General features: G+C 40.8%; 1 protein-coding gene across 2 annotated transcripts; it reads right to left on the reverse strand.

Moving 5' to 3' along the window:
- Positions 1-1,295: 1,295 nt before the first annotated feature.
- DHFR (dihydrofolate reductase) lies at positions 1,296-27,739 on the reverse strand. Of its 2 annotated transcripts, XM_054489808.2 has the most exons (6): positions 27,429-27,739; positions 27,015-27,064; positions 24,774-24,879; positions 13,211-13,337; positions 9,230-9,345; positions 1,296-4,212 (listed from the first exon to the last, which is right to left on the reverse strand). In XM_054489808.2, exons 1-6 carry the CDS (start codon positions 27,737-27,739, stop codon positions 4,134-4,136), a joined length of 789 nt encoding a protein of 262 aa, XP_054345783.2. In that variant the 3' UTR covers positions 1,296-4,133. The 2 variants fall into 2 exon arrangements, with proteins under 2 accessions (XP_054345783.2, XP_054345784.2); XM_054489809.2 differs by lacking the exon at positions 27,015-27,064 and having other exon boundaries at positions 27,127-27,514.
- Position 27,740: the final 1 nt, after the last annotated feature.

The following is a 27,740-nucleotide window of genomic DNA, read 5'->3' on the forward strand; positions in this document are numbered from 1 at the left end:
AGCAAAAAACTAGCTAGGCTTGATGGCACACATCTGTAATCCCAGCTACAGGGAGGCTGAGGCAGAATTGCTTGAACCTAGGAGGCAGAGGTTGCAGTCGAGACTGCCTTCACTACATTCCAGGCTGGACGACAGAGTGAGACTCTCTCAAAAACAAAAAGTATTCTCCTTATAGAGTCTCTAATTCTATTCCCATTAGTCATTTAATGATGCACTTCTTTTCTTTCTCCCTGCTGGAACATTTTTAATTACAAGGTTCAATCTTTCATAGATAACTATTTGTCTGAATTCTTTCAACAGCTGGCCAGCCAACCTTTTCCTCAGTCATGTTGCCTAATTAGGCCATTAACTTTACAGTTTTTAGTTTACTACCTGTGTAAGAAAAGCATCTTGCTAAGGGAAATCTATAGTTTGTTTACTGTTTCTCTTGGAGTTACTGATATTAAATACTTTTATATATATTTGCATTACACATTTAAGAAGGTCTTGTTCTTAAAATAGATCAGCAACAAGGAAATCTTTCTGAGACAGGGTTTTGGTCTGTCACCCAGACTGCTGGAGTGATGAGACAATTTTGGTTTACTGCAGCCTCCACCTCCTGGGCTCAAGTGATCCTCCTACCTCAGCCTCCCAAGTAGCTGGGACTACAGGCACATACCACCATACCCAGCTAATTTTTTTGGTATTTTTTGTAGAGACGTGGTTTTCCCATGTTCCCAGGCTGAGGAAATCTAATCTTTACAACTTTGCCTTCTGAAATCTTACATATACTAACTTATAATTTGCTTTCCTGTTTTGCTTCACTGAGATGTTCTAGAGACAGGAATTAAAACTTGTTTTTTTCTTCCTTAAAGTGCAAAAGCAGTGCCTTACAAACTTAAGCAGGCTTCAGATTATCTGAGATGTTTAAAAGGCAGATTCTGGGACCCATCTCTGATTCAGGAATATCAGATACAACATTTTGAGAAACATTGCCTTTAAGGAAGTGGGTATGTCACACACAATTTTAATCTCACAGAAACATAAAATGTGCTAACCTGAATATTTAAAACATGTTTTATTATTTACATGTTTGCCCCAAGTTATCACCTTACAGTGCTGTTCCATAAGCCAATCTGGAAAAAGTGAGACTTTATTTTGATTGTTTCCTAACAACTGATCTTTGTTTTGTGTGACTCTTGGTTAATTCTATGTTTTCCTTTCTCTATTTTTAAGCTGACCATGGAGATATATTGCCATCAAAGTTTCTTTGACATTTTGTGTGGGGTGTACAAAGAACAACAGGAGGCCAGCACTTATGAACAAGTGTAACTCTTTATTAAGATAGAATTGTTCTTATTAAAGAAATAGATAAAAATGGTTAAGTACAATTAAATGGCTCCAAAAGTCTTACAATGAAAACAACAGTCCTGCCAGTTTTCTTTCCAGAGGCAAATACTTTTCATTCTCTTAGTTTTTCCTTCCGTTAGTTACCTTCATGGGTTTTTCCAAATTATTGTTTTTTTTTTTAGTTTTTCAAGTGAATGCATATATTAATACATAAAATTTTAAAAAGGCTTTTCAGTTTATAATGCATCCTAACAGTCCCCTGCCCCATCCCTCCTAATTCTCCAGAGCAATAACTTTTAACTTTTTTAGCAATGTCTTCTGTTTTTTTCCTCACATAACTACTTAGTCATTTCTTCATTATTATATATTATATAGTGATTTCTGGAAATGACAGATGAGGATTTAGCTCTTACACCATCACAATCTTCACTTTTCCTCCCATATTGTCCCAAAGTAGTTACCATATTTAGGGGCTAAGCAGTCACCACATCATTATGACTGTGTACATACTACTCCTTGTTGCGAAAAACAGCGTATTATGCTCTTCCTATCCTGTGCTGCTTTCTGCCCTAGAATGAATGATTGCCTAACCAACCCTTTCCCCTTTGTTTTTTTACTTTTGCTTTATCTTCAATGAACTTCTTTCCAAATGCCCCAAATCTGGCAATAAGTTATTTTTAAGAGAAGGGATCTCACTAAGGTGGCCAGGCTGGTCTGGAACTCTTGGGCTCAAGTCGTCCTGCTGCTGAGTCTCCTGAGTAGCTAAGACTACAGGCATGGGTCATTCCACCCAGCTAACCTATTAATATTTTTACGGTTTCTTTTTAAAGCTAGCTCCATAGCTGGAATACTGCCTGTGTTGGATCCTATTTGCTGGATCCATGTCATTCTCTGGTTTGTGTACTCCTTCATTTTGCTGGAGTATTTTCTCCAACAGCTTCCCTAAAAAGGGTACATGGAGGTAACCCCTGAGTCTTTGCTTGTCTAAAAATGTATTATTTTACCTTCACCCTTGATTATTTGGGTGAATATAGATTTATCAGTTGAAAATAACTTTCTAGAATTCTGAAGGCATGGTTCCATTGTTTTCAGATTCCTTTTCAAGACAAGGTCTCTTCTGTCACCCAGGCTGGAGTGCAGTGGCACAATCACGACTCACTGCAGCCTTGAACTCATGGGCTCAATTGATTCTTCCATCTCAGCTCCGAGTAGATGGGAATACAGGTGTGCGCCACAATGCCCAGCTAATTTTTGTGTTTTTTGTAGAGATGGGGCTTTGCCATGTTGCCCAAGCTGGTCTCAAGTGATCTGCCTGCCTTAGCCTCCCAAAGTGCTGGGATTACAGGTGTGAGCCACTGTGCCTGGCTAGTTTTTCTTTTATTTTCTCTCTACTTCATTCATTTCTCAAAGGCATCTCAAACTCCGTGGGCCCAAAACCAAAGTCAAACTCCATCAGAATATCCTGCTACTTACAACTTTAAAATATATCTTAAATCACAATTTCTTACTACATGCAACCCTTTGGTTCAAGCAACCATCATCCCTCACTTTAACTTAGAATTGGTTTTCCTGCTTCTGTATTTTTTTAAATTATAAAATACTTCAAATAAATAAACCATGTGTGGCCTTATACTTTTTACTACATAAAAAGAATGAAGATGTGCCGGGTGTGGTGGCTCATGCCTGTAATCCCAGCACTTTGGGAGGCTGAGGTGGGCGAATCACTTGTGGTCACGAGTTCGAGACCAGCCTGACCAACATGGTGAAACCCCATCTCTACTAAAAATACAAAATACAAAAATTAGCCGGGCGTGGTGCCGTGCGCCTGGTCCTAGCTACCTGGGAGCCTGAGGCAGGAGAATCGCTTGAATCTGGGAAGGCGGAGGTTGCAGTAAGCCGAGGTCACACCATTGCACGCTAGCCTGGGCAACAAGAGTGAAACGCTGTCTAAAAAAAAAAAAGAACTTACATACTTAAACATCGAATTGCTTTAAGTGTTTGGCATTCATTGTTCCAGTGCATGCCAGCAGCTTCTTACTGCAAACACCTGGGACTTGCTATAGAGCAGCTGGAGTCCGTTCCGCCCACACACAGGACAGGGAGCTGACAACCAAGGAGAGAGGGGGGGGATCAATACTCCAGCTTTCTCCCTTCCATTTCCCTGTATCTCAGCAGTATGGAGCTTGTTACCAATGAGAACCTGCTCGTTGACTTTAAACTGCTTCTCTTACCTTCTCAGTTCAGTTTCTCCATACCTCAATTGATGATTTCGGGTATGACCTAGCAAATAAACTGCTTTCACTGAAATTTCAGTCTTGGAATCTGCTTTGGGTTCCCCAATCTAAGACAGAAACATACTCATTTTCCCATCACTGGACTTCCAGGTTGTTTTCAGTTTTTCACTGTTACAAACAAGGTGGCAACATTTACCTACAAACCTCTGGATATAAGTGTAGGAAGCTTTTGGTATTTCCACTAGTGAAACTGCTCAGTTGAAGGGTATGTGGATCTTCATCTTTAATAAATATTACCAACATGTGAAAAGCCCGACAATGTCAAGGACTGGCAAGAGTGCCACATGTGATGGGTGTGGAATGGCAGCTCACTAGCAGGTGCTGGGGACTCAATCGGGGTCTTGGAGAAGCACTTAGTTATAGCAAGAATGTCTCATAAATGGTATCTGATAGAGATAAGAGTAGTGGGGAATAAAAACAAGTTGCTTAGAAATAATTATAGATCTAAAGTCAACAAAAGACTTTTTTCAGAGGGAGGGGGAACAACTTAAACCAGAAAACACCTTCATATTAATCATTCTTCTCATATACTTCAAATTTGTACTTAATGCCTTTCTCCTCCTGGACATCAGAGAGAACACCTGGGTATCTGTAAGAAAAAAATATATAATTAAATTATGTGTCCATTAAAAACATAGCTTCCCTGATTCTCAGTTTAAACGCATCAATAGTGCATAAAGCAAATAAAAGGTTTCCCTTTTTTCTTCACAATGGTAAGCCACTGTCAAGTTGGATAAATATCATGCCAATATACTACAAATGCAAATGGTAAGAAAAAAACTGTAAACTATATAGAAAGTTAGAAAACAAAAAGTGTAATTTCTCCTTTTTTGTTTCCTTTGGATTCCTCATTCTCTCAAAAACCAGTCAGCAGTTTCCCTTGTATCTTTCCACTCTATCACCCAGCTAATAGGAAATTTCTTAAGAACTTTTTGCAAGACTTACATTTAGTATCACATTTCTTGTGTAAGCAAAAGATAAAAATACAATCTGAAGCTGTTTAGAACGTAACTGAAATTATGTGCCCTGGACAGTGACAGGTTCTCTGCTTCTGTTTGATTGATGGACACCACACTGCTCTAATTCCACAATGTGTGGCAGATTGTAATTCCTTTATTAGTATCTGCTATTCCTGTTCCCTAACTCTCACTTAAGCCTGTGTTCTCTCCAGCTTCCCATCCAAAACCCAGCTTCTCCACTGAGGAATCTTCTGACCATTCCAGCCTCCAATGAACCCCAATCTTTGGTTACTTCTTCAGTACTATGCAGGCTGCATCCTAGTATGCTCCAGGTGGTCAGGAATGCCTGCTTGAATCACTGTGCTTCACTCTGGTTCTGCTGTGTGACATGCCTCTGAGCCTGGCTGTCAATAAAGTCTTCATCCTTGTAAAAAATTTAGCATTGCTGGCCAGGCGCAGTGGCTCACGCCTGTAATCCCAGCACTGTGGAAGGCCAAGGTGAGTGGATCACTTGAGGTCAGGAGTTTGAGACCAGCCTGGCCAACATGGTGAAACCTTGTCTCTAATAAAAATACAAAAATTACCCGGGCATGGTGGCAGGCACCTGTAATCCCAGCTACTCAGGAGGCTGAGGCAGGATAATTGCTTGAACCTGGGAGGCGGAGGTTGCTGTGAGCCAAGATGGCGCCACTGCACTCCAGCTTCAGTGACACAGCAGGACTCTACCCCCACCCGCCAAAACCAAAAAAGAATGTAGCATTGTGCCTAACACATCAAGTGTTCTATAAATGGTGCCTACTAGTATCATTGGTTTGTTTCATTTCTCTCTTTTTTTTTTTTTTTTTTGAGACAGAGTCTCGCTCTGTAGCCCAGGCTGGCGTTCAGCGGCACAATCTTGGCTCACTGCAAGCTCCGCTTCCCGGGTTCATGCCATTCTCCTGCCTCAGCCTCCCGAGTAGCTGGGACTACAGGTACCCGCCACCACGCTCGGCTAATTTTTTGTATTTTTAGTAAAGACGGGGTTTCACCGTGTTAGCCAGGATGTTCTCGATCTCCTGACCTCGTGATCCGCCCGCCTCATTTCTCTATTTTTTAAACTCATTGTAGGCAGGGACAACACAGTAAACTTTTACGTCTCATGATATTCAATACATTGCTGAGTAATAATAGACATTAACCTTTGCTGACTAATTAGAGATTATGCATTTTTGGTAAAAAAAAAACAAAAAAAACCAGAGGCCGGGCGCGGTGGCTCACGCTTGTAATCCCAGCACTTTGGGAGGCCGAGGCGGGCGGATCACGAGGTCAGGAGATCGAGACCATGGTGAAACCCCTGTCTCTACTAAAAATACAAAAAATTAGCTGGGCGTGGTGGTGGGCGCCTGTAGTCCCAGCTACTCGGAGAGGCTGAGGCAGGAGAATGGCGTGAACCTGGGAGGCGGAGCTTGCAGTGAGCCAAGATTGTGCCACTGCACTCCAGCCTGGGCGACAGAGCAAGACTCTGTCTCAAAAAAAAAAAAAAACCAGAGATACAATGTAACAAAATTATAGGGAAAAGAAAAAGATACTTTCTGGAATAATTTACATTTCAGAGGAAGAAGCAATGTTTCTATTAACCATTTTCTATTATAATTTTAGTCTCTTTGGAATGAGTCGTGGAAAGTTAACATCTATGTACATTTTTTGTGCAAAATTCTCAAGTGTCAAGATTGTCAGTTCATAAGACAAAAGCAACATATCAAGAAGTTTCTGGGCCGGGCGCCGCGGTGGCTCACGCCTGCAATCCCAGCACTCTGGGAGGCTGAGGCCGAGGCGGGCAGATCATCTGAGGTCAGGAGTTCGAGACAAGCCTGGCCAACGTGGTGAAACCCTGTCTCTACTAAAAATACAAAAATTAGCTGGGCATGGTGGCACGTGCCTAATCCCAGCTACTTGGGAGGCTGAGGCAGGAGAACTGCTGAACCTGGGAGGTGGAGGTTGCAGTGAGCCAAGATCGTGCCACTGCACTCCAGCCTGGGCAACGGAGCAAGACTCCATCTCAAAAACAAAAAATAAACCAAAAAACCAAAACACAATTAAAATCAAGACTCTACAGGAAGCACAGGCTTAGGAGCAAAGGGATATCCGAGTCATATGGACGAGTATGCCAGCATCCTGACAGGAAGTTGTAGGATCAGAAGAAGAAACATCAGCCTATCCAAAACCTACTTCAAGGTGTCCACTGATAAGGGGCATCTGTCCCAGCTCTGGAGCCAACTACTGCCTCCACAGGCCTCTTTTATTAATCTCTCTTCTCTTTGACTACGTGGTCACACAGAAGATTGTTAACTAGAAGTAAAAGCCTGTTTGGGGCTCATTAAGTAGAAAACTGCCAATATAAAATATCTGGGCCTGCTGGTTTGGTTGGGGTCTAGTGTGAAATAGTCTGAGAAAGATTTCTTTCAGGCAAGAAGAATGAGAGCAGAGCCCTAGAGGATAGGCTGGCACAGTGCTGTTGAAAAATCGACTGCACAAACAATGACCTACAAGGATGAAGGCAGACACAAAGTAAAACCACCTTACTTTATTAATATGACCATCTGCTCTGGCTCCCATCACTTGTGGCTCCTTCCACATTCTAATTTTATTCTCTTCTTGCCTCACAAGTTCTCTCTTTCATCTGTATTTCACTATACTAGTCTGTTTATTTTTTAAATCAGGAAGAATGGTGTTAATAAAAGACTTTATGTTTGAACAGAAACCTATATAACCACAAGAGGTTAACTGATAGAGACAATGGGACTTAAACTGAGTAGCTGTGGGGAAAGGGATAGGGGAGGTGGAGAATGACCAAAGTTTATATTTGGACAGTAGAAAGCAAATCTAAGTTCCCCAGCGCACAGAGATCTGGAGAGAAAGCCGCTCCAGAACTGAGCAATGTTAGTTTTCCAGGGACAAAGTATATTCACTTTATCTTCACAGGTTTCCTTTTTCTCCATAGAATGAAGGACTGACTTACTCTAGGTCTCCCGTTAGAGAATTCCCTCCATTCCATTAAAGAGGCTGTTATGATGTTATGTTAGTATATGCCTGAAAGTACAAATGACCATCAAATGTTGCAATGGAAGAGTTTTTTGCTTTCTCCCATAGCCTTGTTTAGAATCTCCACTTTGGAGCAATTTCCGTATTCCTATCTCAATCGATTCACTATTAAAATTTTCTAAGACATTTAAGAAGTACTAACAATCTGTCACAAACTTTCAAAAAAACAGAAGGGAAGAGAGCATCTCCTAACTCACTCTATGAGGTCACTTTTATCCTGATAACAAAACCAGGGGAAGGCATTAAAAAAAAAAAAAAAACTATAAATCATCCCTTCTGAATATAAATGCAAAAATCTTCAACAAAATACTAGCAACCTAAGCCCAGTAACATATAAAAAGGATTATATACCATTACCAAGTAGAATTTATCCCAGAAACATTAGTTTAACATGAAAATCAATGTGATATACCATATTAATAGTACATTAAAATATTAGTATGAAAGACAAAAACCACATGATCATCTCAATAGACTCAGAAAAAGCATGTCACAAAATGTATAATACTCTCATGATAAAAAATACGAAATAAACTAGAAACAGAAGGGATTTTCCTCAATGTGATAAAGGCACTCACAGCTTAAATCACACTTGATGAGAGAGAAAAGCTTCCCCTCTAAGATTAGGAACAAGACAAGTCTGCTCTTGCTATCTTCTAGTCAACACTGTACTGGCAGGTCTAGCCATGGCAATTAGGCAAAGAAAAAATTCGGATTAAAAAGGAAGAAGTAAACCTATATTTGCAGATGACATTATACTGTATAGAGAAAATCCTAAGGAATCTACTGACGGAATTACTAAATGAGTTCAGCAAGATTGCAAGATACAAGATCAATAAACAAAAATCATTTGCATTTCTGTAACTAGCAATGAACAGTCTGAAACTAAAGAAAATACCATTTACAATAGCATCAAAAGGAACAGAATACATAAGAATGAAATTAACACTGAAAGGTATAAAACGTCGTTGAATGAAATAGGACCTAAACAAGGGGAAAGACATCACATGCTCAGGGGTTAAAATACTTAATTTTTTTTTTGTTTTGTTTTTGAGACAGTCTTGCTCTGTTGCCCAGGCTGGAGTGCAATGGCGTGATCTTGGCTTACTACAACCTCTGCCTCCCAGGAACAAGCAGTTCTCCTGCCTGAGCCTCCCAAGTAGCTGGGATTACAGGCATGTGCCACCACGCCCAACTAATTTGTTGTATTTTTAGTAGAGACGGGGTTTCACCATGTTGGCCAGGCTGGTCTTGAACTCCTGACCTCAGGTGATCTGCACCCCCTTGACCTCCCAAAGTGCTGGGATTACAGGCATGAGTCACTGTGCCAAGACTTCTTTTTCTTTTTTTTTTTTTTAATTTATTATTTCCATAGGTTTTTGGGGAACAGGTTGCATTTGGTTACATGAATAAGTTCTTTAGTAGTGATCTGTGAGATTTTGGTGCACCCATCACCCTAGCAGTACACAGTGAACCCAATTTGTAGTCTGAAAAGACATGTTATTTTCTATAGTTTTAAGCAGGAAATACAAAGTGCTTCAGACTAATTAATAACTTTATACTTACTCTGGCAGGAGTTTATATTTCTCCAAATCAATTTCTGGAAAAAATGTGTCACTTTCAAAGTCCTGCATGATCCTTGTCACAAATAGTTTAAGATGGCCTGGGTGATTCATGGCTTCCTTTGAAATAAAACAACATCAATTTTCTTAATGTGCGTCAAAAGACAAAGAAACTCTAAGATTTATGTTTAATTAGTTAAGTTTATACTAGGTATTAAAAATATGCTTGGTACTGCCAAAGCATATTATTAAAATATCCTATTCTTTCATCTGGGGTGCTGCAAAGTATGCCTTATATTGAGAATGACACTAACCATTATCAATAATTATGAGAGACTGAGTTTAAATACAGTCTGGCCTCCAGTTTGCTTACAAGAACTTTTTAATTTAAGCATTCTCTTTTATTGTTTTCCCTTTGGCTGTTTAGAGTTAAGAGCCCCAAATTATCTAGTTGCTCTCCATAGAAAAATTTACATAAACATGTATGAATAAGATAGTACAATCTAATGAGACCTTGACTATGGAAAACCCCAAGAGCATACTTAATACAAATACATAAAATTTAGTTATGCTTCCAATTCTCAGAAGATAATTACAATGCTAGTAGACAGGTAATTTTTCTGCTTCTTGGTGCTAACAATTGTATTAACATTTGGCTTTATACTATACATGACTTTTCTAACTACTGCCTAAAGTATGGTTGATAATTTCTACAGAAAAAGTTGCCCTAGAATGAGTGTATTAAAATTCTCATTCATAAAAAGTATGTCTTAATTGCAATTCTAAGAAAGTAGTAATTCTTGATCTCAAATAGCTTATAGAAGAGAAAAATACACACACACACACACACACACACACAACAAATCCAAGTGTTTATTTTTAAAATTCCAAATAAGGGTACAGAACAAATTTCACTTTTTATTTTCAATATATCATTTTATATTAAATCATTAATTATCTTTGCTACAACCAAATAGATGCTCTACTAATTCTTACTGTACCAAAAATTTAAAAAGTGGAATGCAGAGTCCCCCCTTATCTGCAGTTTCACTTTCCAGTTTGTTATCTGTGGCCAACTGTGGTCTGAAAATATTAACTAGAAAATTCCAGAAATAATTCATAAGATTTAAATGACATGCTGTTCTAAGTAGTGTGAAGAAATCTTGTGCCGTTCTGCTCTGTCCTGCCTAGGGCGTGAATTATCCCTTTGTCCTGCCCATGCTGTCTATGTTACCTGCCCCTTAGTCACTTAGGAACTGTCTGGATTATTAGATTGACTGTGGTGGTGAAGTTCTGTATTAAAGTTGATTATAAGCTGGGTGCAGTGGCTCACGCCTATAATCCCAGCACTTTGGGAGGCCGAGGCAGGTGGATCACCTGAAGTCAGGGGTTTGAGATCAGCCCGACCAACATGGAAAAACCCCGTCTCTACTAAAAATACAAAATTAGCTGGGCGTGGTGGCACATGCCTGTAATCCCAGCTACTTGGGAGGCTGAGGCAGAAGAATTACTTGAACCCAGGAGGTGGAGGTTGCGGTGAGCCAAGACTGCGCCATTGCACTCCAGCCTGGGCAAAAAGAGCGAAACTCCGTCTCAAAAAGAAAAAAAAAAAAAAAAAAGTTGATTATACAAGGCAAACCTTCTGTAAAGGGAGAGATGGTAAATATTTTAGGCTCTGAGGGGCATAGGGTTTCCTACCTTTGCAGGCCACAGATAGTACTGAATGAATGGGTGGGGCTGTGTTTCACTGAAACTTTCTTTACAAAAATAGGCTGGGAGGTCCGATTTGGCCCATAGGAAGATAAGCCTGAATGATATCTACAAGCTGTTGTGATGTGAGGCAGGTGTAAAAATACCATTCGAAGGTTCTACTTCCTATTTATCTAGATGTAGATTTATCATATTATATAAATGCATTTACGTACTTATATTGCTTAAAGAATACATTTTCAAGTGACTATGGTAATGAATCATTCAAAGTGTGGTAGGCACTGAACAAAATAAAGAAATAACTTGTTTTCTTAGAAGAAATTCATACTTGGATAAAAATATCAAGGAAAAATGTCCATTTTCTTCTATTACAAATGGGGAAAATAAGAGGTTCTAGAAACAGGAGCCCAAGAAACTGAGAGTTTTTTTTTTTTGAGACAGAGTCTCACTCTGTTACCCAGGCTGGAGTGCAGTGGCACGATCTCAGCTTACTGCAACCTCTGCCTCCCGTGTTCAAGTGATTTTTCCACCTCAGCCTGCCAAGTAGCTGGGACTACAGGGTCCCGCGCCCACACACAACTAATTTTTGTATTTTTAGGAGAGATGGAGTTTCACCATCTTGGCCAAGTTGGTTTTGAGATCCTGACCTCAAGCAATCCACCCGCCTTGGCCTCCCAAAGTGCTGGGATTACAGGCATCAGCCTACCTCTTCTTTCTAAAATAATTTCACTGTATATATCTTACCACAAGACAACCCACATGGCAGAAACTAGATTTTTCTTCCTCCTCATAAATGTTAATTTTTCATTGGTGTTTTAAAAGGCAAAGAATTCTATTTGTTATCCTCAAAAATTTTAAAGCTGGAAGTCATTTGGTATTAAAAAAGAGGTATATTGGCCGAGCGGGGTGGCTCACGCCTGTAATCCCAACACTTTGGGAGGCTGAGGTGCATGGATCAGCAGGTCAGGAGATTGAGACCATCCTGGCTAACGCAGTGAAACCCCGTCTCTACTAAAAATACAAAAAAATTAGCCAGGTGTGGTGGCATGCGCCTGTAGTCCCAGCTACTCAGGAGGCTGAGGCAGGAGAATGGCGTCAATCCGGCAGGTGGAGCTTGCAGTGAGCCGAGATCGCGTCACTGCACTCCAGCCTGGGCGACCGAGTCTTGACAGAGTGAGACTCCGTCTCAAAAAAAAAAAAAAAAATTGGTTGAAGAAGTTTTCTGCTTGTAATAAATTCATATACATCTAGTTAGTGTATATCAACTGAGAGCCCCAACCCTTTCTCAGTAAGAGATATATTCATCCTGAAAGACAAAGGGATAACTCAGTGTATCTAGGGTACATTCAGGGAGTAGAAACCAGTGCAATGCAAGTACAATTCTCAGGAAAAGATTTAGAAAGGATTTTAAATTGGAAACAACAATTATTCTTTGATTTGAAAGTAGACTGGTATTGGGGAGATGCTGCTCACAGAATACAAAATTTCAGTTACATAGGAGGAGTAAGTTCAAGAGATCTATTGTACAACATCTATTATTTTACAGTTAATAACAAGTGTATTCTTGAAAATTGCTAAGAGAGTAGACTTTAAGTGTTCTTACCACATAAAATAAGTGGGTAATACATATGTTAATTAGCTCCATTTAGCCATTCTACAATGTATACACATTTCAAAACAACATGTTGTACATAATATATATATATATGCAATTATTTGCCAATTAAAAAGATAAATAGGCTGGGTGTGCTGGTTCACGCCTGTAATCCCAGCACATTGGGAGGTCAATTGCCTGAACCCAGGAGTTCAAGACTGGCCTGGGCAACATGGCAAAATCCTGACTCTACAAAATATACAAAAATTAGCCGGGCACGATGGTGTGTGCCTATAGTCCCAGGTACTTGGGAGAAAAGGTGGGAGGATCGCTTGGGCCTGGGAGCTTGAGACTACAGTGAGACAGTGCCACTGCATGCTAGCCTGGGTGACAAAGCAAGACCCTGTCTCAAAAATAAATGAATAAATAAAAAAGGCTGATACAGACTAAAATATTTTTGCATTTCTATTTAGTTTGTATAGTATCAAACAAGAAATAATTTGAACTGAAAACAAATAATTTACAGTACAGATAATGTGCTGCTTCCTATACTCATGGCTTAATTTTTTAAAGGTTCAGACAATGAGTTATACCTGTTTCTTCCACTTCCTTTAAATGGCAAGGAAGCTGAAAGAAAGTAGAATAGAACATTTGGTTTTATTTATCAATAACTACACTTACCTTATAAACAGAACTGCCACCAACTATCCAGACCATGTCTACTTTATTTGCTAATTCTGGTTGTTCAGTAAGTTTTAAGGCATCATCTAGACTTCTGGAAAGAAAATGAGCTCCTTGTGGAGGTTCCCTAAGGTTAAAAAAAGAATTCCACAAAATGTTTGTAAAATCCATCCATACTAGTCAAATAATCTAAGAAGCAGTGACTATAGAACTAAAATCATCATAAATATGAATCCTTTCAACAAAAAGCACTTAACATCAGTATGGCCTATGACCAATAATTCAACTTACATTTGTACATCTGTGGTTCACAATGAATCATAAAACCACGTGATATCTTGTGATATCTCTGGTGGAAAAAACATCAGAACAGTAGTTATTTCTGGAGGGGTGGGATAAAGATTAACTTGGACAGAGCAGGTGTCTATATCTATATCTTTGATAGGGCTGGGGTTACACAGGTGTATACATTTATCAAAACTTAGCAAATGTACATTTAAGACTTGTGTCTCATGTAATATTTACTTCAAAAAAAAACTGTAAAGAAAGACTTAATCATTTTATTTATTTATTTATTTATGAATGAGACGGAGTCTCACTCTGTAGCCCAGGCTGGAGTGCAGTGGCGCGATCTTGGCTCACTGCAAGCTCCGCCTCCTGGGTTCATGCCATTCTCCTGCCTTAGCTTCCCGAGTAGCTGGGACTACAGGTGCCCGCCGCCATGCCCGGCTAATTTTTTGTATTTTTAGAAAAGACGGGGTTTCACCATGTTAGCCATGATGGTCTCAATCTCCTGACCTGCTGATCTGCCCGCCTCGGCCTCCCAGAGTGCTGGGATTACAGGCGTGAGCCACCGCACCCGGCCAAGACTGAATCATTAATGGTATGAATGATGAAGTATTTAGGTGGAAATATACTAATGTCTGCAGTTTATTATGAAATGCAAAAATGAACAAGACCAATTGATGGATGAAATGTGATGAAACTAGTAGAGTAAAATGTTAATGGCAGATCTAGGTGGTGAGTTTACTGTAAAGTTCTTTCTGTATGCGTGAAGATTTTCCTGATAAAATATTAGAAAAAGAGTGATATGTTTGAATGACTGCAGAAAAGCTTGGAATGACATTCAGACTGTTAATATGTTGTTACCTTTGGGAATGCGGAAAGGATTTATGTTTCAAACAATACAGGAATGGGTGAAGTATTAAAAAATGAGCTTATTATTACTTATTAAAATCCAAAAGGGAAGAAGTTAATTAATTTCAGTGTTTACTCAGGGGTGGTCCAATACTTTGGCTTCTCTTGGCCACATTGGAAGAAGAATTGTCTTGGGCCACATATAAAATACACAAACATTAACAATAGCTGATGAGCTTTAAAAAAAAAAAAAAGATCTGTGCATAATGTTTTAAGAAAGTTTACTAATTTGTGTTGGGCAGCATTCAAAGCCATCCTGGGCTACTCTGAGGCCTGCGGGCTGCGGGCTGCGGGCTGGACAAGCTTGGTTGACATTGACTAGCTTAGTCCCTCCCAATCTCTGAAACTACTTTGTTGGTCGTGGTGGGGGCTGCAATTCCCTTTATAAATGATGAAACAGGTAGAACTGGGCTTTCATAGTAATTAGATACACAACAGAAATTACAATTCAATGTCAAGTTTTGAGCCTGGTGCTTTAACAAGATTATATAATGCCCTTGAACTCATAGTTATAATAAGGATTAATCAAGAATAGGGACTATTCATTCTCTTGATTGCCTCCTCCCTCTCCCTCCTAATACAAATTTTACTTATTTTACTCTGTCATTCTTAAAAGAATTAGGTTAGAGCAAAGAATATACTTTGACTCAGGCTGGAAAAAGACATGGTGGCCAGGGAGAAGTTAAATAAGCCCAAGTATCTCCTAAGGTATCAGGGCAGTTGCAGGGACCAGGTTGGATTAGGTTCTTCAGGGAGAGAACTGAATCTAGAAGAAACAAAGATTTGGAGTTGGGAGAGAAGAGAGTTTAGTTAATAAACAGATGATGGCCAAAACAGAGCTTTGACGGTGTTAGTAATTGCAGCTGTGAAGACTTCCTTGCCCTTTTTTGTAGTGAGTCTGGAAAAGAAAGTGAAGAACAGATTAGCCAGGTGTGGTGGCTCACGCCTGTAATCCCAGCACTTTGGGAGGCTGAGACGGGCGGATCACGGGAGGTCAGGAGTTCCAGACCAGCCTGGCCAACATAGTGAAACCCTGTCTCTACTAAAAATAGAAAAATTAGCTGGGCGTGGTGGTGCGTGCCTGTAATCCCAGGTACTTGGGAGGCTCAGACAGGAGAATTGCTTGAATCCAGGAGACGGAGGTTGCAGTGAGCCGAGATTGTGCCACTGCACTCCAGCCTGGGCGAGACAGCGAGACTCTGTCTCAAAAAAAACCAACTCCACTCCCCCCCTCCCCAAAAAAAAACCCAAATTAAATATAGCACAAAGTTAGAGATTTAAGTTAGAGCAAAGGTATGAAGAATATGCTTCCGTAAAATGTGGCTATTTAACAGTTTAGAGGTAAGCATCACAGGAAACACTGGACCTCTAGGTGGGTAAAAAAGAACATGCAAAAAGCTGAGCTACTGTTTGAGTTCATCAGCCCTTACACGGCACAAGTGCTAGAAATACAGTAAATGACAAATAGCAAGCATCCAATATAGTCACATATTTCACTGCTGAATTTCTTTCCTATAATTATTTTAAGCCAATCTAGATTGGATTCCCTGACAAAGGAGAGTTGGTATGTAGTAGCATATGTATTCTTTGTTAAGAAATGTGTGGACATTTCTTTGTGATTGAGTCTTGAGGGTTTGCATGAAGACTAAATGAGATAATGTACACACTGCATTTAACTGGCAATTGTACGTGGTACTACCATTCCTTTTTATAGATGAGGAAACCGAGGCTGAATGGTTAAGAAACTACTGGTCACACAGCCAGGAAATGATGGACCTCCGAGTTGAACTCCAGCAGATCTGACTTTGAAACTTGAGCTGAAATTTGTTACATGGACAAAAGACTTCATTTGGTGCCTGTGGGCTACAGGTCCTCTGATTCAGGGGCCCTTAAACATCAGGATGGTGGGGCTTAGATTAGGCAGAACCCTCTGACTCTTGTCCTCTGGCCTTATCTGATTATCCCGGGTGCCATATAAACATTATCCTTTTTCACAGTTCCTGATGTGAGGACTGCCGATGGAATTCTTGCTCAATTTCCCCGAGGAGTGTTGGGAAACCACTTAAAAACAAAAAACCCTCAAATGGAATAGTGTCTTAACCAGAACGCAAAAATACATCCTCAATTTAAGACCCTTCATACTAAGCCTTTAAAAAGGGGGTTCCCTACTAAGCCATACCTCATTTTACTGTGCTTCACAGATATTAAGGTGTTTTTCTTTTTTACAAACTGAAGGTTTGTGCCAACCCTGCACTGAGCAGGTCTATTGGTGAAGTTTTTCCAACAGCATGTGTTCACTTTGTATCTCTGTTACCTTTTGGCAATTTTCACAATATTTCAGGCTTTTTCATTATTGTAATATGTTTTGGGGATCTTGCAGTTACTGTTGCAAGTAACTGTTATGGGGTGCCATAAATCATGCCCTTTTAGGATGGTTAATCGATACATATTATGTGTTCTGACAGCTCCACTAACTGGCTATTCCTGTTTCTCTCCCCCTTTTCTGGCCTCCCAATTTCCTGAGACACAACAATATTGAAATGAGGCCAATTAATAACCCTACAATGGCCTCTAAGCATACGAGTGAAAGGAAGAGTCACATATTTCTCATGTAAAATCAAAAGCTAGAAATGATTATACTTAGTGAAGGAGGCATATCAAAGCCAAGACAGGCCAAAAGCCATGCCTCTTGCAGCTAACAGCCAAGTTGTAAATACAAAAGAAAAGCTCTTGAAGGAAATTAGAAGTGCTATTCCAGTAAAAATGTGAATGGTCAGTAAAAATGTGAATGGTAAGAAAGCAAACAGCCTGGCCAGGCGCGGTGGGTCACGCCTGTAATCCCAGCACTTTGGGAGGCCGAGGTGGGCGGATCACGAGGTCAGGAGATCGAGACCATCCTGGCTAACACAGTGAAACCCTGTCTCTACTAAAAATACAAAAAAGTTAGCCAGGCATGGTGGCAGGTGCCTGTAGTCCCAGCTACTTGGGGGGCTGAGGCAGGAGAATGATGTGAACCCAGGAGGCGGAGCTTGCAGTGAGCTGAGATTACGCCACTGCACTCTCCAGCCTGGGTGACAGAGCGAGACTCCGTCTCAAACAAAAACAAAAACAAAAACAAAAAAAAGAAAGCAAACAGCCTTATTGCTGATGTAGAGAAAGCTGAGTGGTCTGGATAGATCAAACCAGCCACAGTACCTTATGCCAAAGCCCAATCTAGAACAAGGCTTTAACCCTCTTTAATTCTGTAAAGACTGAGAGAGGTGAGAAAGCTATAGAAGAAAAGTTTGAAACTAGCAGGGTTTAGTTCATGATATTTAAGGAAAAAGCTGTCTCCATAAGAAAAAAGTGCAAGGTGAAGCAGCAAGTGCTAATGTAGAAGCTGCAGCAAGTTTATCCAGAAGATCTGGCTAAGACCATTGATGAAGGTGGCTACACTAAGAACAGATTTTCAATGGAGACAAAATAGCCTGCTATTCAAGGAAGATGCCATCTAGGACTTCATAGCTACAAAGGAGAAGTCAATGCCTAGTTTCAAAGTTTCAAAGAACAGGCTGATTCTCTTGTTAGGGGCTAATGCAAGCTGATGACTTTCAGTGGAAGCCAATGCTCATTTACCATTCTGAAAATCCCAGGGCCTTTAAGAATTACGCTAAATCTACTCTGCCTGTGTATTAGAAATGGAACAACGAAGCTTGGATGACAGCACATCTGTTTATATGGTTCACTGTTTATATGGTTCACTAAATATTTAAAGCCTACTGTTGAGACCTACTTCTCAGGAAAGAAGATTCCTTTCAAAATATTCCTGCTCATTCTGCAGCCCATGGATCAAGGAGTAATTTTGACTTTCAAGTCTTACTATTTAAGAAATACATTTTGTAAGGCCGTAACTGCAATAGTCAGTCATTCCTCTGATGGATCTGGGCAAAGTAAATGGAAAACTTCTAAAAAGGATTCACTATTCTAGATGGCATTAACAACATTCATGATTCATAGGAGATCAAAATATCAACATTAACAGGAGTTTGGAGTTAGTTGATTCCAACCCTTATGATGGCTTTGAGGGGTTTAAGACTTCAGGGGTGGAAATAACTGCAGATGTGGTGGAAATGGCAACAGAACTAGAATTAGAAGTGGAGCCTGGGCCGGGCGTGGTGGCTAATGCCTGTAATCCCAGCACTTTGGGAGGCCGAGGTGGACGGATCACGAGGTCAGGAGATCGAGACCATCCTGGCTAACATGGTGAGACCCTGTCTCTACTAAAAAATACAGAAAACTAGCCAGGCGTGGTGGCGGGCGCCTGTAGTCCCAGCTACTAGGGAGGCTGAGACAGGAGAACGGCGTGAACCTGGGAGACGGAGCTTGCAGTGAGCTGAGATAACGCCACTGCACTCCAGCCTGGGCCACAGGCAAGACTCTGTCTCAAAAAAAAAAAAAAAAAAAAAAAGAGCGGAGCCTGAAGATGGGATGGAATTGCTGGAATCTCATGATAAAATGTCAGTGGATAAGGAGTTACTTCTTATGGATGAGCAAAGAAACTGGCTTCTTGAGATGAAATCTACTCCCAGTGAAGATGCTGTGAACATTGTTGACCTTGAAAGATTTAGAATACTACGCAAACTAAGTTAATAAAGCAACAGCAAGGTTTGAGAGGATTGATTCCCATTTTGAAAGAAATTCTGTTGTGGCTAAAATCCTATAAAATAGCATCACATGCTCCAGAAAAATCTTTCATGAAAGGAAGAGTCTATCAATGTGGCAAACTTCATTGTTGTTTTAAGAAATTGCCACAGCCACCCCAGCCTTCAGCAACCATCACTTTTATCAGTCAGCAACCATCAGTATCAAGGCAAGACACTCCATAGTGAGAAGATTATGACCCATTGAAGGCTTGGATGATTGTTAGCATTTTCCAGTCATATTTTAACTAAGGTACATACATTTTTTAAAGATATAATACTATTGCACATCTATTAGACTATCAGTATAGTGTAAATATAACTTTTATATGCACTGAGAAAAAATTCATGTGACTACCTATATTGTGATATTTGCTTTATTTATTGTAGTGGTCTAGAACTGAACCTGCAATGTCTCTGAGGTATGCTCATATTAAAAATTGGGTATGATCCAGCCTCATAATGGAATACTATGCAGCCACTAAAAATATTTACAGGACTTTATTTTCTAATATATTGAGGGAAAAAGAGGTGGGTTACAAAGTGGTACTATGTGGGATGGTTCTATTTTTATAAATCACCTATGTACTATTCATTCTGTGATTTTTGAATCCCTACTTTGCTAGGGGTTATGCTAGATTCTGGGGATAGGGATAAAACATGCAGTCCCTGCACTCAAAGAGATTGTGATGGCAGTCAGAAATATCTCAGCAGTGACTATAATGAATGAAAGGACATACAATGAAGACATGCAGAGGACGCTATATAAGAGCACAGGGCCGGGGTGATGAGGGAGAATACTCCTCAGGGCATGATTCCTTAACTGAGTGTCAAAGGAGATAAAAACATGTGCAAAGGCACAGGCATGACAGACTACAATCGAAGTGTAGTATAGAATTTTATTTTAATCATACTAAAGTTATTTAATACAAGAAAGCTCTGAGAAAGTTGAGGGTAGAAGAAAAGTAAACTGTGGTGAGGTTTAAAACAGGGTAGGCCAAACGTGGTGGCTCACGCCTGTAATCCCAGCACTTTGGGAGGCTGAGGTGGGCAGATCACCTGAGGTCAGGAGTTCGAGACCAGCCTGGCCAACGTGGAGAAACCCCATTTCTACTAAAAAACACAAAAATTAGCTGGGCATGGTGGCACATGCCTGTTATCCCAGCTACTTGGGAGGCTGAGGCAGGAGAATTGCTTGAGCCAGGGAGGTGGAGGCTGCAGTGAGCTGAGATCACATCACTGCCCTCTGGCCTGGGTGACAGTGGGTCATTCTTGTCATACCCAACTAAATCAGAGTTGAGGGGCCAGGGGGAAAAAGCACTCAGGGTATAAAACATTGCTCCAAGAATGTAATTCTCTGTGAGCCTGACTGCTGGAACTGCTTGTTGTAACCTGAAACCAGTTTTATCTATAGCTTCTGAGATAACTTGCTGCAACTCTAGAACTGATTTTGCCCACCACTCACTGCTCGCCAGTCGGAGCTTGCTAGCTCCCCCAAACCTTAGTAGTGCCAATGAACTTTCTCAAAGATCAGTAACATTTCTCCTTTTAAATAAAACCTCTAACCTTCCCTTTGTTCTTCAGACATATGGAAGGCCACTTGTCTGCATGTATGCCCTAAACTGCAATTTTTTCTACCCAAACAAAATGTTAAATTTAGAGATTCATCTCAACATTTTTATTTTGCCTTTGATAATACTAAAAGGTTGGGACAGCAGAGCAAGGTGAAGATAGAAAAAAAAGGAATCCAGAATCAAGTCGGGGGAGATGAGAGAGTTGACTTAGGTGGCAGTGGATTTTTGTCTCAAGATCGAGGGAAACAAGAACAAAGTAATATGTTAAGGTGCAAATGAGATCATGAGTCTGTTGACCGTGAATTCATTAATATTATATTAACGTGTATGTTCTATAAGATATAAAGTAGCAATTTTGTGGGGGTGGGGGTAGGAACTGATATCTATACCCTTCTGTGTGCCAGAAACTTTACATAGAAAATTTCAGTGAGTCTTCAAAATCACCCAAAAAAGTTGTCATTATTCATCTCATTTAATAGGTAAGGAAGAGGTTCAACAAGGCTTACTTGTAACCTGCCTAAAGTCACAAAGTTATTAGGTGCCATAGTAGATATCAGAAACCAGGTCAGTGTTTGCTACTCCAAGTGTGTGAGTGGTAGGGGGAGAGAGAACTGCACCTTCAAGAAGTTTTAATCACTGTGGAGACTCTGATAGTGAGATCGTAAAAAATTGTAACATGAAATTAAGTTAACTTTCATGGATGGGAGACTATTTAAATCTTACATAATGGAGGCAATTTTGGATTTTCTAAAGATGGTGTCCAGGCTACTATAGCATTACAGTAAAACTTGTTTATTTAATTTTTGGTTCCAATGAGTTTTTTTTTTTTTTTTTTTTTGAGACGGAGTCTTGCTCTGTTTCCCAGGTTGGAGTGCAGTGGTATAGTCTCGGCTCACTGCAACTTCTGCCTCCTGGTTCAAGAGCTTCTCCTGCCTCAACTTCCTGAGTAGCTGGGATTACAGGCGCTTGCCACCACAACTGGCTAATTTTTGTATTTTTAGTAGAGACGGGGTTTCGCTATGTTGGCCAGGCTGGTCTCGAACACCTGACCTCATGATCTGCCCACCTCGGCCTCCCAAAGTGCTGGGATTACAGGTGTGAGCCACCATGCCCGGCTGGTTCCAAAGACTTTTAAAAGCCACTTTATTGATATAAATTACACACCATTAACATTCACCCTTTTAAAGTGTATAGTTCAGTGACGTTTAGTAGATTCACAGAGTTGAGCAAGCATCACTCCTGTCTACTTTTAGAACATTTCCATCACACCAAAAAAAAAAAAAACATTCTGTACTCATCAGTGGCCATCCCCACCCTTCTCACCCCAAGTTCTTTTAAAGCCACAACTTGATTGTCTAGACAACTTTGGAAAAGCATTTTCCCTCAATATCTTACTAAGGAAATATTTACCCTAAATAACTAGTGTTTGGTAGAAAATTTTGTGATCACTTTGAGGATTCAGTTTCTTCTTACATTGGGGGAGAGGGGTGAAAAATGAAGTATCTTTAGAGTTGGCATAAGCAAGTGATTTCCATGTATAAATCTCTGCCCTCTTATTCAGGACCCTGCAGTGCCTGGCACTCAGCAGGTGCTCACTATATGTGTGGGACTGACCAACGAGTAAGGAAGTGGGAGGAAGAACAACAACAATAAAAAAGAGCTCTAACATTTTTTACTAACTGGTATCACTATTTCCCTGGCATACTTGATAACAAAGACTTTAAATTTTCTTAGCCTTAAAAAAAAAAGCACAAGACACCAACATGTTATATATAAATACATAAGAAGCAATCAAACCCAATTACACGCATCACAGGGAGGTTGTAAAAAAAAAAATTACACTCATCACATTCAAGGAGAAATGCTGGCTCAAGTGAACATCTCCCCCACTGAGATTTCTTTCTGTTTGAGCTTAAGCTAGCCATAAACAAACTTGAGTAGTATTCAAAAATATCATTAAAGAGTTTCTTGGAATGGCGATATAGTCTGTGAATTTGAAATCTACCAAGGAAAGAGATAATCAGAGCATCCTAGCAACCAGAAGAACAGCATGAAGATGGAAGCAGGCAGCAAGATGCACATCAACAAATCTGCCCCGTCGCCCAGAGGCAATTAATGCAAATATTCTATACACTTTCTTCTCAGTTTTTACCTATGCCATTCTAGGAAGAACTTGGGAGAGAATCTATGTAAGCCTGAATCTCCTTAGCCTATATAGCTGTGTAGTTCTTTCCTTCCCATAGTGTTAACTTGGCTAGAATATAGTCCTTGGTTATTCAGATACTGTATCTAGGTGTTGCTTTGAAGGCATTTTGTAGATGTGATTACAATTCAGTTTTTTTTTTTAAATTTTTTTGGGACAGGGTCTCACTCTGTTGCCTAGGCTGGAGTGCAGTCACACTATCTTGGCTCACTGCAACCTCTGCCTCCTGGGAACTACAGGTACATGCCACCACGCCTGGCTAATTTGTTTGTAGAGACGGGGTTTCATTATGTTGCACGGTTGGTCTCAAACTCCTGAGCTCAAGTGATCCACCCGCCTTGGCCTTCCAAAGTGCTGGGATTGCAGGGGTTAGCCACTGTGCCCGGTCAGACTTTAATCTCAGTGGGGTGATTCAATCAGTTTAAAGGCTTTAAGAGTAGAGTTGAGGCTTTCCTGAAGAAATTTCACCTGTACCGCTTCAGCCCCTGCTGGAGAATTCCAGCTTGCCCTTTCTGACGGCCTGCTTTACAGATTTTTGGACTCACGTACCCAGCCCCCATAATTGTGTAAGCCAATTCCTCGCAATAAAACTCTTTAATATACCTGTATCTATCTACTACTGGTTCTGCTTCTTTGGTTGAATCTTCACCAATACACATGGGAAAAGAATACTATGACCACTGTTCCCAAGCAAGTAGTTCCCTAGGATACTGTATTCTTTTTGGTGATTATATTATTAGACTAAGAATGATTAACATGCCAGATCCCAGACTTTCCCCTTAGATCCTGATATGGTTTGGCTGTGTCCCCACCAAAATCTCACCTTGAATTGTAATAATCCCCACATGTCAAGGGTGATACCAGGTGGAGATAAATGAATTATGGGGGGTGGCTCCCCCCCCCCCCCCCCCGCCGATGTTCTCATGATAGTTAAGTTCTCATGAGATCTGATGGTTTTATAAGGGGCCTTTCCGCCTTTGCTCCGCACTTCTCCTTCCTGCCACCATGTGAAGAAGGATGTGTTTGCTTCGCCTTCCACCATGATTTTAAATTTCCTGTGGCCTCCCCAGCCATGAGGAACTGTGAGTCAATTAAACCCCTTTCCTGTAGAAATTGCCCAGTCTTGGGCAGTTCTTTATAGCAACATGAGAATGGATTAACACAGGTCCAATTCTGGCCACCCCTCAACCTCCCAAGCCATTGGAGTTGACTTCCTGGGCAGTCTTAATATGATCACCCCTCGTACTCTCCAGTCACCAGGGCATATCCAGGTTTCATGAACTACTGACTCCAACCCTGGGTTGGAGGACAGGAAAATTCTTAGCAGAGGCTAACTGGAGATACCCGCTTCTCTCCAGGATCTCTAGAACCATTTCAATACTTTGAAATGTTTTACCTTCAGACACTGGGTAATGAATGTTAAGTACAAAATATTATTGGGTATTGTGGTCAACTAGGAATAATAGAGCAGAAGATTATGACCCATTTCAGCCCAACCTAAAATTCACATTTTATTGCATTTAGGGTTGGGTCCAGAAAGGGGATCATCACTTAATTTTAGCAAGTCCCAAAAAATAGTTTTTTTAACTTTATGTGAAACTACAAGTTATTGATTACACTGTATAATTTATATTTGGGCCTACTGAATGATGGTTCAAGATAACTTGCAAATCTGATACCACAGTGAGCTATTTAATGTAACTTTTCAAGGTGATGAAATGAATTACTCAGGTAGTAGAATAAGTTATTGTCATGTAGTATAAATAACTGCTTATTAATTTTCTATAATCACCTTTGTGATATTAAGCAGCTTCATCAATAGCTCCTTTTATACAATTTCATTTTATCATATACTGATCTCCACTATGAGACATGATTTTCTTGTGGTGAATTTATGTTAAGGTACTTACTTGAGTTCTCTGCTGAGAACTAAATTAATTCTATCCTTTAAAGGTCGATTCTTCTCAGGAATGGAGAACCAGGTCTTCTTACCCATAATCACCAGATTCTGTTTACCTATAAAATCATAAAGAAAGCCTAAGTATATTTTGGGAATGTACATATATTTTCATGTATTTATATACAACAGGTCCTTGAATAACATCGTTTTCTTCTAACGTTGATGAGAAAAATAATCAATTCCTGGCCAGGGCCACCGTCTGTGTGGAGTCTGCATGCTTTTCCCATGTCTGCATGGGGTTTCTCCAGGTATTCCAGTTTCCTTCCACATCCCAAAGACATGCACATTATTATTTTTAAATGTATGTATAGCTCATATTTACTTCAGTGTTTTATATTAGAAGTGTTTTTGGCCTTCATTTAGAAGTTTGATGATGTTTTTGTGACCAGCAATATGCCCTAGGAACTTAACTCTTGTGTACATCCAGTAGCCTATGGTAAAATTGGTTTTGCTATACATTGTTTCACTTAAAGTCACAGTTTCCAAGAACTCACAGATGACATTAAGTGAGGACTTAGCATAGGTATGTGCACAGATATGGTAGACATCCTGACATTCAGTGGATCTCCTTTAAAAAAATTGAACTTAAAAGTCTTACCAAAATTCATACTTATCACTCATTACTGAAATATAACTATTTTTCCCTTTGGCATTACCCAATTTATATCCAATATTTAGTTTTAATCATTTGCAATTGTGTATAACATAGTAAAGAGTAAAGATTCTGGGGAGGCCGAGGTGGGCAGATCACGAGGTCAGGAGATCGAGACCATCCTGGCTAACACGGTGAAACCCCGTCTCTACTAAAAATACAAAAAATTCACCAGGCATGGTGGCAGGCGCCTGTGGGAGGCTGAGGCAGAAGAATGGTGTGAACCCGGGACGCGGAGCTTGCAGTGAGCCGAGATTGCGCCACTGCACTCCAGCCTGAGCGACAGAGCGAGACTCTGTCTCAAAAAAAAAAAAGATTCTGAGTCAACGCTCAAGTTTAATGCATTTTGTCATCCACAAGACAAATCGTGTTAACCCCTTGTGGTTTACTTTCTTTATCTATAAAATAGAGATAACAATAGTTCCTGCTTCTAGGGTTGTTGTGGGAATTAAAGACTTAGAATAATGTTCAGCCTCTAATCAGTACTGTCACAACTGTTTGATACAATTGTATTATATTTGTGTACTTTGTAGATTGATATTAAATCATACTTTTAAAAACAGCTGCTTAATGTTCCACTCAATTACCTTAAAACATGTTTAATTATGTCTCTATCCTACTCTTTTAACGCTTCTATAAAAACTTTTTACATATAGCGTCCACTTTTGGTTCAATTTCTTAGGAAAATAACTTTGAGAGTCAGCTATCTGAACCAAAGAAACATTAACATTACCAGACTATATTGGGATTTTTGAGACTGCCTTTTATCAATTCTTCAGCTATGGGGTCTTGTCATCATCTCTACCAGTGACCTAAGTGTCAAACCCAAATGCCTTGTATCTGTCCCATTAAAGAGATGCAGCATCTGCTCCTTTCTTACTGTTCAATTTCCTCTGCCATGCCTCCTCTTACAACCATAAATATCCAGGTCTCTTAGGTTTTAAACGGGGCATCTCTCAACCCCCACATTCTTTTCCTTGGTTATTCCCTTCCCTCCAACAGTTCAATTCACCTAGATCCCCGTGCCTGAAATTATCCTAGATGTCCTAGAGGCGCCTCATCATTACAATGGTACATCATTCTCCACTCCTTTACCTCTCACGCCAGCTTTCAAACTGAAAATCTGAGCGTTCATCCCCGATGCATCATCTTTAAATTCCAGATCTCCAAAATCCAGGGTCATGTAACCTTAAAAAATTTTTACCCTCTCTTCTCTACTGCCCTTGTTCAGGCCTTATCTCTTCCAGCAGCTGTTCCAAAGGCCTCCTGTTTTCCTTTCGGAGTGCTAACCTCCACCGAAGCCTCTACCCAGCTGCCAATTCTGCCCCATGCCTGATAATTTGCTCGTGCGTTAACATACATAAAATTTCTAAGACAAAAAATTTTTAATAATGGTAAATGAACCTTGGGAACTGCATACAGATCATACAGATCCATAATAAGAGAAAAGGTCCCAGATTAACACGGAAAACTTTCCATTTAACTAACATTTGCACTGGTAAACTTCATCAAGCAAGACCCTACTTAATCCCACATTACCTTCTACTGAAGAGGTTGTGGTCATTCTCTGGAAATATCTGAATTCATTCCTACAAGTTAGAGAAACAGCGTTACTCGAAACATTATCTCTTGGGCTCGAGCTCTAACACACCTGACAAGCGGAGCGCTGTGGGCAGGGGTGAGGTGTTTTCTCCAGGGCTGGGACTTTGCCCTGGGCGAGGGCGCCGCAGGGCAAAGACCTCACCGGGCAGCAGGATCCGGGCAGAAATCGCAACTTGGCCTCCCGCGCAGCAGAAAAGGGGAATCCAGTCGGGCCCACCCTTCCTGCCAGCGCAGACCGCAAGTCTGGCCCCATCCTCTCGCCGGGAGTCGGCCCGGCGCGTCCCACCCAGGTACCCCGACCGCGGGCAGCCTGCGCCAGTCTGGGTCCCATCGCCCCGGCCCGGCAGATACCTGAGCGGTGGCCAGGGCAGGTCCCCGTTCTTGCCGATGCCCATGTTCTGGGACACAGCGACGATGCAGTTTAGCGAACCAACCATGACAGCAGCGGGAGCACCTCCGAGCCCGCTCGTTACAGCAGAGCGCGCAGTCAAGTTTGGCGCGAAATTGTGGCCGCCCCGCCCCCTCGTCCCTATTTGTGCAGGCGAGGCCCCGCCCCCCCGCCCCGGCGCACGCAGGGTCGCGGCGTGCTCGCGCCCGCAGACGCCTGGGAACTGCGGCCGCGAGCTCGCGCTCCCGGCCGGGCCCTGCAGCCGGGCTGCCATC

This window comes from Pongo pygmaeus, chromosome 4, assembly GCF_028885625.2.
Source record: "Pongo pygmaeus isolate AG05252 chromosome 4, NHGRI_mPonPyg2-v2.0_pri, whole genome shotgun sequence".
NCBI classification, from domain to species: Eukaryota; Metazoa; Chordata; class Mammalia; order Primates; family Hominidae; genus Pongo; species Pongo pygmaeus.